General features: G+C 37.0%; 1 protein-coding gene across 1 annotated transcript in view; it reads right to left on the reverse strand.

The window, feature by feature from the left end:
- Positions 1-94: 94 nt before the first annotated feature.
- LOC306846206 (cytohesin-3) overlaps positions 95-12,550 on the reverse strand; it is a 48,567-nt gene continuing 36,111 nt past the window's right edge. The window contains exons 10-13 of the mRNA XM_079379371.1: positions 6,993-7,069; positions 6,617-6,688; positions 6,384-6,538; positions 95-1,922 (exon numbers count right to left, since the gene is read on the reverse strand). Of these exons, the coding sequence (XP_079235497.1) occupies positions 1,850-1,922; positions 6,384-6,538; positions 6,617-6,688; positions 6,993-7,069 (377 nt within the window). The 3' untranslated portion in view covers positions 95-1,849. The remainder of the gene's footprint in view (positions 1,923-6,383; positions 6,539-6,616; positions 6,689-6,992; positions 7,070-12,550) is intronic.

Consider the following 12,550-nt stretch of genomic DNA (forward strand, 5'->3'; position numbering starts at 1 on the left):
TGTGATTTAGAGCCATTTCAAAAAAGGGTTAGGTATGATCAACATTGGATCAAATAGCCGTGATGTGAGGAAAAAAATCACTCATGAAAGTTTTAGCTTTATGAATGTTTTATGTTTTCATATTTCATGTACATTTCAACCAATAGCTTATACAGACATATAAAAATTAATCTGAAGCCCCAAAGGGCATTGGAGATAGTATTCCGCCCTTGGACAGGGCTGTTATTTTACAACCACATATAAATTGCTACTGGATTTAGAAAAAAAACTTAATTTTCCAGAATCACAAGGTGTTTTTCCCTGACAGAAGTACATTAGTTTAAGGCTGCTGAGCAAAGGGCCTAACATTAAAAAGCCAGTAGATTTATATGCTACAGAGATTGTACTTACACAAAAAAAGAAGACAAATGTTTACAGTATTTACACATAACTTAGATCTATAGTTTACCAATTATGAGTAGAATAAAATCATTTCACGAAGAAAATAAATATAAAAAGATATTTACCTATACTTGTCATAAGAACAGAAAAGCAAGCAAATTCATTGGTATTACATCAACACATCATACGTAACAGTAGATAGTGGAAACCCGGAAACTAAATCTATATACAGTGCCATTCAATTAGATTTTTTTAAGTTTTTTAATGGAGACTCTTATGCTCATCAATGCTATTTGATCAAAAATACAGAAAAAACAGTAATATTGAGAAATAGTATTGCAATTTCTAGTATGGTTTCCTATTTTAATATACTTTAAAATATAATTTATTTCTGAATTTTCATCAGCCATTACTCCAGTCTACGTGTCACGTGATCTTTCAGAAACATTCTTATATGCTGATTTATTATCAATGTTGAAACAACGCTGCTTAATATTTTTTGGAACATGTGATACTTTATTCAGGATTCTTTGAGGAATAAAAAGTTAAAAAGAACAGCATTTATTCAAAATAGAAATCGTTTCTAGCAATTTAAGTCTCTACTATCACTTTTTATCTTTTGAATAGTAGTGTATAATGTAACACAAAATTACTATTTTGAATAAATACTGTTCTTTTTAACTTTTTATTATGAAAAAATCACAGGTCCCAAAAAATATTAAGCAGCAAAACTTCTGTCAATATTGATAATAAATCAGCATATTAGAATGATTTCTAAAGGAGTGGAGACTGGAGTAATGATGCTGAAAAATCAGCTTTGCTTCACATGAATAAATTATATTTTAAAGTATATTAAAATAGAAAACTGTTATTTTAAGTAGCAATACTATTTCACAAAATTAGCTTTTTTTTCTGTATTTTTGATCAAATAAATGCAGCCTTGCTCAGCATAAGAAACTCCATCCCAAACTTTTGAACGGCAGTGTATGTGTTACATATTTGCTGTTTCTTACTCTAACAACATGAAATCAGTCCAGCTGACTCCAGACCGCTACCTAGTGTTAGCATTGGATCATTAACGTCGATTTGAGCATCTAATGCTGTCACATGCACACAGGAAGTCTTCTAGCACCATAAGAGATAACGGCCACAAAGGCTTATTGTCTCAGAGCCCTGTGCGATCACATCGTCAGGTCGTTGGGCGTCGAAATAGGTCTAGTCTCTTAAAATAAATGGCTTTTCTATCTGACATCTGTAGTGAAAGATCACAAACAACTTCCTCTGGACTCTCGAGTGAGCCACCCAGGTATACATCCATGCAAATACAAACAGATCAAAACAGCTGTGTTTTTATACGCATAGAAACATGAATTCTTCAGCTGCTGGGGTCGTCAAACACACACTTGCATAAAGGCCGTCCCAGAAGGCAGTGTGTGTTGCTTTTGGGGAAGTGGTTTGGATGCAGACTTCACTTTTTGTTGGCGATTCGTCTCTTCCTGGTGGCCAGCATGTCGTAGAAGGGGTCCCGGCTGATGCTCGCTCTGAAGGAACCAATTAAAGGAGATGTGAGGAGAGGCAGAGAGACTTCGGCATCTTTGATATGGAAATGTAGCACATATATACAGTACACACATCACTGAAAATAGTTTGTTCAGTGACCTAGTTTGGTTTCCATGGTTTCTGAGGACAGACCACGCCCCCCCCCCCGTTTAACCCCGATTCTTATTTTTGAGTCTTGTCCAGTGCAAGGCCAGACCTGCTAAGGTTTAAATCGATCAGCGACCGATATCTAATGCTCCTGTGCTCTACAAAGCACTCTATGAAGAGTTGTGAATGCTCTGCTGATGTTTCCACAGTTTTCACGGCTAGAAATCTAGTTAGCACTGCGCATAGTGTGAAACTCATCCTCCACTGCAGGAAGTGCCTCTTTTATTGTGTGGAGAATACAACTCTGTTCCAAAACCTAATTAGCTGCCTATGTAGATGGCATATTAAGGCATCACGTGTGTGCTCCAGCCAGATAGGCGGCAACATTATGGAGCTTTATAAGATATCGGCCAATATCTGAGGCAGCATCACATGTGTAATTCATTTATTAGGTAATCCCTCAATGCACCGATAAACTCAATGAAAAAAGTGTACTGTATTTAGTTTAATGCTATTTATTTTGGGGCAGTCGTGGCCTAATGGATAAAGACTTGTAACCTGAAGGTCACGGGTTCAAGTCTCAGGTCTGGCAAGGATTGTAGGTGGGGGAGTGAATAACCAGTGCTTTCTCCACCTTCAATACCACAACTGAGGTGAGACCCTTGAGCGAGGCACCAAACCCCCAACTCCCCCCATATATATAATTTTTTTTTTCCATTATTTATTTATTTCAGCAATTACGTAAATACATGACTATGGTTAAAGTGTACAGCCAAAAGTAAAACAAAATTCTGTCTTATCCTCTTAAGACCCGAGAAAAAAGTTTTAGGAAAAAAGTTTTTTTCATGTCTTTAAATTGTTTAGAGCATTTAGAATAATGTAAAAAAAAAACAAAAAAATGATATTTTATTCATGAGTTATGCTATGTCCTTGGTTGAGGACATTGGGACTCAATTTCTTTGAAAAACTAAAAAGACATGAATGAACATGTAAGGGCAAAAAGATGATTCTCAACTATGTTATAACAGAATGATTCGATATACCTTTTTTCTTTATGCAAAATGTGTGGAAAATGGCCATAAACAGGTTTTCTCATTATATACAATGTATCTATAAACTAAATCTAATTAGCATATAATGTATTTTTGGGGCAACATGTAATGAAAAGAAGTGTAATAATGGGAGTAATAATTTTTCTTACTAATATATAATATTTCATGGAAATATAGAAATATAATTTATTTCCCTATTCATTTGTTATGGCTCCCAAAATGTGCAATAAACATGCTTTTAGTCCCGGTGTCCTCATTTGAGGACCTGTATGAAATCAACGTCCTGTTTCGTAACAGAAAGTCATATTTTGATTTGAAACCCCATAACATTTTCCTGAGAGGTTGATTTATGACACACAGTTTAAAAATTAGACAGATGTAAATGATAATTACAAGATATTATCATATTTCCATAAGAGTGTCACTAAATTAATTTCAGACATATTTGAAGACCAAGGAGAGGGAGTGGTCATGGTGAAACATTCAATCCTTTTTCAATCAAACATTCAATGTGCTCTGTACAGGACATCCAGACTTCAAACTGTGGCATGTATAGTCTCAGAGAAATTCACTAAAATATAATGTCCTCATATGAGGCCGCAGGGTCTTAAGAGGTTATGTCCAACTTGTATGTCATAGATTTGAATATATTTTAAATTTATTACATTTAAAATATACTTGTAATATTGGATAACATGATTTTATATATTATATAATATATATATATATTATTGTCACATGCTCATTGGACTCTTTGCTTACCCTTACAATTATTAATTCAGTTAAAATAATAATAAAGTACTTTACTTGTTGCGTTACTATGTTAGTCAACACATCAAAACAAGTGTACTTTAAAATAAGATTACAAGTACAACATACTGATTTAATAAGATTACAACATACTGATTTAACTGTAAAACTTTGAATTTAACATTACTACTTTTTAAATAATGGAATTAGGAAAGGTGTACTAAATACACTTAAGCAGACTTTTATTCATTTATATTACTTTTTCTAGTACATTTCAAATTTTTACAGTTCTTTATACATATTATTGAATGATTTGTATTGAATATTCACTTATAGTGCACATAAAAACACTTCTTTTTCACAAGGCTATGTCAAACATTTCGAAATGGCCACTTATGAGGTTCTGTCTGAGATTCATCTGTCTTTGTAGCTGTCTATGTAGATAGTGAACAGCTATGCAGCTCAATAGGTTTTGGAACAGAGGCTGCTGGGAAACGTGTTTAAGTATTTCAGCATAGTATTTCTTTAGTATGTAATATATGAATATAAAATGTAACAAATTGAATTTTTCCTAAAAGCTAACAGGATGTCACTCACAGACAATATGATGATGTCATGCATCAACAAGGTATTACTTTATTGTTTATTTACTATTTTTTAATTACTGGTAGTATATGGCTTTAGTAAGTAATGATCCATTTTGAACATATTCTTCATCTTTTCACAATCTACACTGATTTCTACACTACAATTTCTCACTGGGGTAAAATCTTAAGAATCCTGCTGAATGGATTTAAAATGTGTTCCAATGAAGTTCTACATTCTGAATTCTGTGGGCTCAGATTCTGCAAAGATATACCCATCAGATACACTGCCATAACTTATTTCTGCTGAATGACTTAAAACCCATGGGAAACACTTGTTTTTGTTCCTTAGACTGTTTCCAAAGCGTGACTGAATGGTCCTCTATCCTGAGCGTATAAGGCATGATTAGAGATAAGCAGATAAGGATAGTGGGTCATAACTGTGCCGACTAGGCAAAATGTGCTGTGATAAACCCTCTCATCCTACAGCATGTCTCTGAGAGATGAGACACGCTACTGCTAGGCTTGGATTAGCGGAGAGAACAGGTCTGCAACAGGTCTGTTGGTCCCGCTGGAGTTGATGACTTGTGGGGGGTTAAGCTCTGACTAATCTCCACTGACGCCCATGAAAACAGGGGTTATGTGATGAGACTGCTGTTTCTATTCAAAACACCACCGTGACTTGTGCTGTTAACATCCACTGCTGTCCCAAATATAAAAAAAAGCTGATAGCCCTGTTTCAAAAACTAGTGAGGTGAAACTCACAAAACATGTCAATATGGTCTGAGTCTAAGACCATTAAGATTTTTTGATTTGTGACATTATTTTCTTGCCATTTAAGTAATCCTCCAAATTCTAATTACTGGAATGAATGAATGAATTAAATAAATAGACAGACAGACAGACAGACAGACAGACAGATAGACATACAGACAGACAGACAGGCAGACAGACAGACAGACAGACAGACAGACAGACAGATAGACAGATAGACAGATAGATAGATAGATAGATAGATAGATAGATAGATAGATAGATAGATAGATAGATAGATAGGCAAATGATAGATGGATAGATAGATAGATAGACAGACAGACAGACAGACAGACAGATAGCTAGATAGATAGGCAAATGATAGATGGATAGATAGACAGACAGACAGACAAACAGAGAGGTAGATAGACAGACTGATGATAGATATAGATAGATAGATAGATAGATAGACAGACAGACAGACAGACAGACAGACAGACAGACAGACAGACAGACAGACAGACAGACAGACAGATAGCTAGATAGATAGGCAGATGATAGCTGGATAGAGAGACAGACAGACAGACAGATAGCTAGATAGACAGACAGATGATAGATGGATAGATAGATAGATAGACAGACAGACAGACAGACAGCTAGATAGATAGACAGATGATAGATGGATAGATAGACAGACAGACAGACAGACAGATAGCTAGATAGATAGACAGATGATAGATGGATAGATAGACAGACAGACAGACAGACAGATAGCTAGATAGATAGATAGACAGATGATAGATGGATAGATAGACAGACAGACAGATAGCTAGATAGATAGACAGATGATAGATGGATAGATAGACAGACAGACAGACATACAGATAGCTAGATAGATAGGCAGATGATAGATGGCTAGATAGACAGACAGACAGACAGATAGCTAGATAGATAGACAGATGATAGATGGATAGATAGACAGACAGACAGACAGATAGACAGCAGACAGATGATAGATAGATAAACATACAGTAGTTTCTTATTTTTCTTTTAATTTTTGGTTACGTTTATGGTCTGGTTTAGTGTGAGAGGAACATTATGTGTAAATGTGTGTTAACGTCATCACTGTATTTCTTCAGCAACCGGGTGAAACCCAGTGATGAGATCACTGAACAAGACTATTTAATGATTATGTTCAACAGGAAGGAAATCCTACTTAATGGATTTGATCCATTCTTCCTTCTCCTCTGGTGTGGGCGCTGATATCCTGTAGACGACGTGGTTTCCCTCCACCACCCTCCCATCTGCCTCTGTCTTACAGGCCTTGATCACCTGACCTTTATGGTTGGGATTGTACAACTCGAAGCAGTTCTACATAAGGAAACAAAACATAACAATGTTTTCATGACCTTGTACAACTCTAACTCATAAGTTTGTTTGGGCACTCACAGGTTTTCGGGGTTCCTCCACCTCTCTGATGCTGAGGTTCTCCAGAGGAATAATTCCACGTGGTTCCTTGTCCTGTAGGCAGGAGAAACCCATAAAATGCATATAGGATGAGAATAATCCCCCAAACTCTCAGACAGGATTTGGTGCACAATCCACCTTCCGGCAAAGTTCAGCTCCAACCCTGATCAAACACAACCGAACCAGCTAATTAAGATCTTCAGGAGCAGTTGATGATTATAGGTAGGTGTGTTGGATCAGGGTTGGAACTGAACGTTGCAGGTACATAGATCTCCAGGAACAGGATTGGCAGCCCTGGTGTACAGTACACCCCAGAAACGATGTACTTAACAACCCAGTAATAACAAAAACTACTTACTGTTGTGTACTCAAAATAGTACAAGCAGTTGTCGGTCAGAATAAACCATCTCCTCTTCCAAGTTTTTACTCGCCCACCTGCAAAGAAAATGAAACAGAACTTATGAACCATCAAACAGAAACTAAATCAAGCCCAGTGACCCAATTTCTGAGCAGTAAATGACTAGCGCCAATGCAACAATAACACACAGCTCCTGTTGCTGAATTTCTGAAGAGTTCAAGACTGTCCTAAATACCAGCCTCAGCCCTTGTGTTCTTTATTTGAGTGACATAATGCAACAGACAATTCATATCCGATGCAAGCTCTGCAAAAGAACATTGAAGGCATGAAGAGGCACTCTGGATCACCCTTCTGATTCATAATAAATAGGATACTATGGTCTGGTGGACTTCATGGACACATGCAATTGAAGGACACAAGACCACAAGTCTACATTAACTACAGCATTTAAGACAGATGTGGCCTGTGGCACTTAAGAACAACGTTTTGTTTATTGGAGTGGTTGGATTTGTCAGTGGTGTAAGTTTGGGCAGGACTACATGTTTCTTAGAACAATTGAAGATGGCAAGATAATATGGAAACTTGTTTGGAAACAGTAAGCCTTGTTCAGACTGTGAATCCAAATCTAATTTAAATGACTGTCCACACTGTGTATCGCAACTGCTCAGATCCGATTTGTATATCCCATCGTGCTCTTTCATTTTACTGAACATCTGTATTGGCAATACAGTTTGCAATGTAGATGTTGCCGTAGCGCTTTATTATATTACATCTAATGAGGAAGCGGAATAAACTTAGGAAGCTGGAATGCGTGGCTTGAGGGAAAAGAGACCAGCAGTATATTGTCAATTGTCATTTTCTGCTTGAATTGCCCTTCGCAACAACACAACCTTGTTTCTGCGATGTTTTCTACAAATAACATCTGCTGTGTCGGTGCCGATAACCTTGAGGGCAGCATGCCGACATACAGCACCGTTGCGCTATGAGTGTTTCGAGTTTGAATCCCGTCTTGAGGACCTTGAGGATCCTACCCCCCTATTTCTCTCACACTTCGCTTCCCGTTATATCTGAACTGTCCTATCATAATAAAGGGCAAAAAAAAAAAAAAAAATCTAAAAAAATAACACATCTGATGTGCTTACATTCTATCATCTGAGCGGTCAGACTGAAATGAATTTCCAAAAATGCAATTTGAATAGAATTCCAAACCACATATGAATGTAGCTTGAAATAGATTTGGAAAAAATCTGATTTTATGTGAATTATTATTATTTAGTTATTTATTTATTTTTGCCATTCACACTTGCTAAATATGATCAGATTCCAATTGGATATGTACAAAAAAAAAAGGATTTGGACTGACAGTCTGAACAAGGCTTTATTATTTTTGCAATTCTATTTGGATCGATTGTGGTGCCTTTAACAATATCTTCTAGAACCGAAGTGGAGATTCCACATGGAGATTCTCCTGAACCTTTCAGAAAACAATAAACAGCTCAAATCTGTGACTGCTGAGCACAGAGGCCAGTGCACAACTCAATTTCAACTCCTGACCACAGCAAGCGAAAACAGAAATGTCTGGGAGCAATGCTACGACTATGAGAGAAGTTATTTGAGACAGATGTCAAAGAGAGCTTGGATCACAGCACTACCCTTATTTGGTTTATTCTTCAGAAACAGTCACGCAACAGTCTTTTACAAAAAAGACAGACCTTACAAGAGTGTTCTAGATTGCATTTTACGATTGAATTAGACACGTGTCTCATGGCAAATGTAGAAACGCCACTATCATGCTGTGGAAAATGATACATAGATATAGACATGCAAAGCATCTCTCTCTTACACCCCCGCTCACTGCATGTTCTCATATACATTAAACCTCTGACTCATCTACAGTCATATCTTTCCTCTGCTGTTTTCTAGAGCAAGCGGCACTCTTCTGTTCTGTTTTTGGCTGCAACAACATGGTGTATCCAGCACAAAGCTGCCGCGGGCTTATCTACCCCCTCTCCTGACTCCAACATCTCCAACCCACAGATGCTGAATGCACATCCGCATGGAACCGCACTGCTAGAGAGAGATTAGAGTCGTGCTATCTGCAGTTCCCTACTTGCAATTCTATTCCCACGTCGTACTTTCACTGTCTCTGATGTTCATCTGTATTATGCTGCCTCAGTCACAAAAAATGGCAACTTGAGAGACATTCAAAGTACCAGTGCTGCTCATGGCAATGAAGGCCACTCTGGGGGAAATGAGGGTCGTGTCTAGGGTGAGAGATCACAATTGATATTTCATGGCGTGTGGTTGAGGGAGGATGACATCTCAATGATTCTATTAATAAATGCAGGCTTCGGTTAGTTCCTGACCTACAGGGCAAAGATCGGGGCACCTTCATTTGGACAATGCTTTAGACAATATGTATCCCACACATACACTGTGCTGCAAACTATCATTCAGCAACCATCCAGAACTCCATCCATCTGGACCAGCTATTGTATTCATCAGTGAATAAATCTATTTAAAAATTAGTCTTCAAGTATTTCTACACACACTGTAAATGTTTCTCTGTGTGAGCTTTGGTTAGGGGTGGTCGAAATGCAGCTTTATACACAACTGTCAGCCTGCATAGAGAGGTTCTTGGGACTCCAGAGACACCAGCAGCATCAAATACCTGTTTGCCGCTCAATAGTGGCTTCTTTATAGCTGTCTTTTTAATAGAAATAATTAGTTTGACAGAAACTTTCCTTAATAAGCTTTTATCTGATCGAGTTCTTCTGTGCTCTGAATCACTCACAAATCTATTGACAGTTCAATAATCTCTATTCAGTTTTCACAAAATATTAGTTGTTTTCATGCTTTTTGCAAGATGTTGCACCGTTCAATGCTTTACATTTTCAGAAAGATCTTTCTTTCTCCCCATATTGCATGAGAACTGTGACTTGCTTATTAATGTGGAACAGCCTCTTTAAGTAAGTTTTCTATTTACCTAAGACCTGGCAAACTATTTAACAAACCTGTCTGAGATTGCTGCCAGTTATCTAAAAAGATATGAGAAAAACAACAAACATTTTCTATGAAAAACTGAATCTGAATTGTTATTTTACTGAAATCCTACTGACATGTTCACTTGCATAATAATTTGTAACACATTGTATAAGATACAGTTTGCTTAATACACATCACTCTTTTGTGCCCCATGTTGTCACATTATATGGGGTAAATTATGGAACAATGGGGTAAACAAATGGAGCGTGTCATCAAATAGCCTGTTGTAGCCTTTTCAAATGTTATGAAAGTTATGAATTAAAAAAAAAAACATGAAACATCAAAAAATTTCATCATTTGATTATTTCTCAACATTATTGAGTTATATAAAATGTTTATACATATATATATATATATATATATATATATATATTATTTTATTTGATTTATTTGGAAGTAGTTTTTGAAATTAAATAATTTAAACATACAAATACATAATGATACATAAAAAACATTAAGTGCTTCTCAATCAAATTAATTTATATTAACTGTTCTCAAGTAAATGCATTTTTTTTTTATCTGATTTAGTCCTTACATTTCCTCAGTTAAGTACAAACATTTTCAGTGTACATTCCCACAAATCCAACACAGATATTTTTAGTGAGGAATACCATAATTATCTGAGTGGAAAAAGCTTCCCACCGCTTACTACAGAGGGGGACACATAAAGATCGTGTGGGTATAATGTGTACCTTCATTATTACAATGTATACAGGACTCCTGGGACATTACATAGTAAACAAGGAATTTGTGTGTCCCGAGCCAAACAATACAGCTGAGGTGTGATGCTAAATCAGACCATATGCACTAAACTGACCTTTGACCCCAGCAGCAGCCAGTCAGAGAAGAGGAACCTAACAATATACATATCCCTACAGACAGGAAGTAGGAAGGCCTTGAATGACAGTCAGGAAAGGATAAAATGAAGGTTACAGGAGATGAAAAGAGGCGCCAGAGGTTGAAATGAGGGAATGATGGGATCGAGCTGTCCTGATTACGTACCTCCTGTAGAGACAGCCAGTCACAGGACAGAAAATGAGGGCAGGGGTCAAAGGGCAAAGTGTGTAAGGAAAACAAGAAGTAATGTTCAACATCAATACATGAGAAACAAAGCACCACCACAACACATACAAATACACATTTAGGACAGAAATGACACACATAATGTAAAGAGATGGGAGACGGGACATCAGAAACACACAAACACGTGTCATTTGATGCTCGACAAACAAATAAAAGAGACACATACAAATGAAACACAGCAACTACAAAACACCTTCTGTATGGACAATCCCTAGGGATTCATTTGTGTATCCAGATCCGGCTCCATACAACAACTCTAATCTTGTATAACCAGACACTGAACTATCAGCATAAAGTCTGGTCCACACTGGAGCTTATTCAACAGCTGCACACTATAAAAAAATCTGAATAACAAGTCAAGTGACCAGTCACAGTTTGGTTTTCACGTGCCATTTAGAGGTGGGTTTAACTGAAATGATTTTGAAATAACTATTAAATAAATAAAATTAAATTAAATAACTCACTATTAAAGGGGTCATCGGATGCCCAGGTTGATATGATTCTTTAGGGTCTTAATGAAAAGTCTATAACATACTTTGGTTAAAATTTCTCAATGGTAGTGTAAAAAACATCCTTTTTACCCTGTCAAAATCAGCTGTTTTCAGCAGGACTTGCTTTAATGTTGCTTTAAATGCTAATGACTTTGTTGACCCTGTCCCTCTCTTCCGTGGAGTGACGAGCAGTACTCTTTACTTCAGCCGCGAAACTGGCTAACTAGCACATTATTAGGAAAGGCGATTTGCAAAGATTCATTAAAAACCCTTATACTCACTTCTTCTGTAGATGAAGCTGGATCACGAATGATTTGCGCGAACATAGATGCATTTAGGCAGATCGGGGATCGGCGCATTCACCTCAAAGCGAAAGTAACGTTAATCCTCTGCGTCTTCAGCAGCTCAGATGTCGGGAGTAACTGACAACTGCTATATTCATTATTACACCCAACAACTAAACACCTCAATCGCTTAATCGGACACATCTTGTCTTCCCGTGCACAGGAGGTGGACAGCTCTCAGCTCACTCAGGGCGGGTCAAAGGTAAGACAGCCTTGTCAATCAACTATCGTTGGAGCGTCCTGTACAGAACTACGTCATTCTGACAGGGCTCTCAGAACAGCCTAATTTGAGAAAGGAGATTTTAAAATAGGGATTAAAAAAAAAAAAACACTGGGTGGATTTTTATCATTATAGGATGGATGTGTACACACACTTTCAACACACATTTATGTTCAAACTACTTGTAAAGTTTGCATCCGATGACCCCTTTAACTAGTTGCACATTACTAGCATATTGACTCTTTATTAGTAGTTATAAAGCATGTTAATGACCATAACTACCTTACTAACTACTAACAAGCAGTTTTTAAGAGTTTATTGAGGAAAAAGTTATAGGCTAGTTAATAGTAAATTAATGGTGAGAATCCCTACACT

The sequence above is a fragment of the Barbus barbus genome (genome assembly GCF_936440315.1).
Source record: "Barbus barbus genome assembly, chromosome: 3".
In the NCBI taxonomy this organism is placed as follows: Eukaryota; Metazoa; Chordata; class Actinopteri; order Cypriniformes; family Cyprinidae; genus Barbus; species Barbus barbus.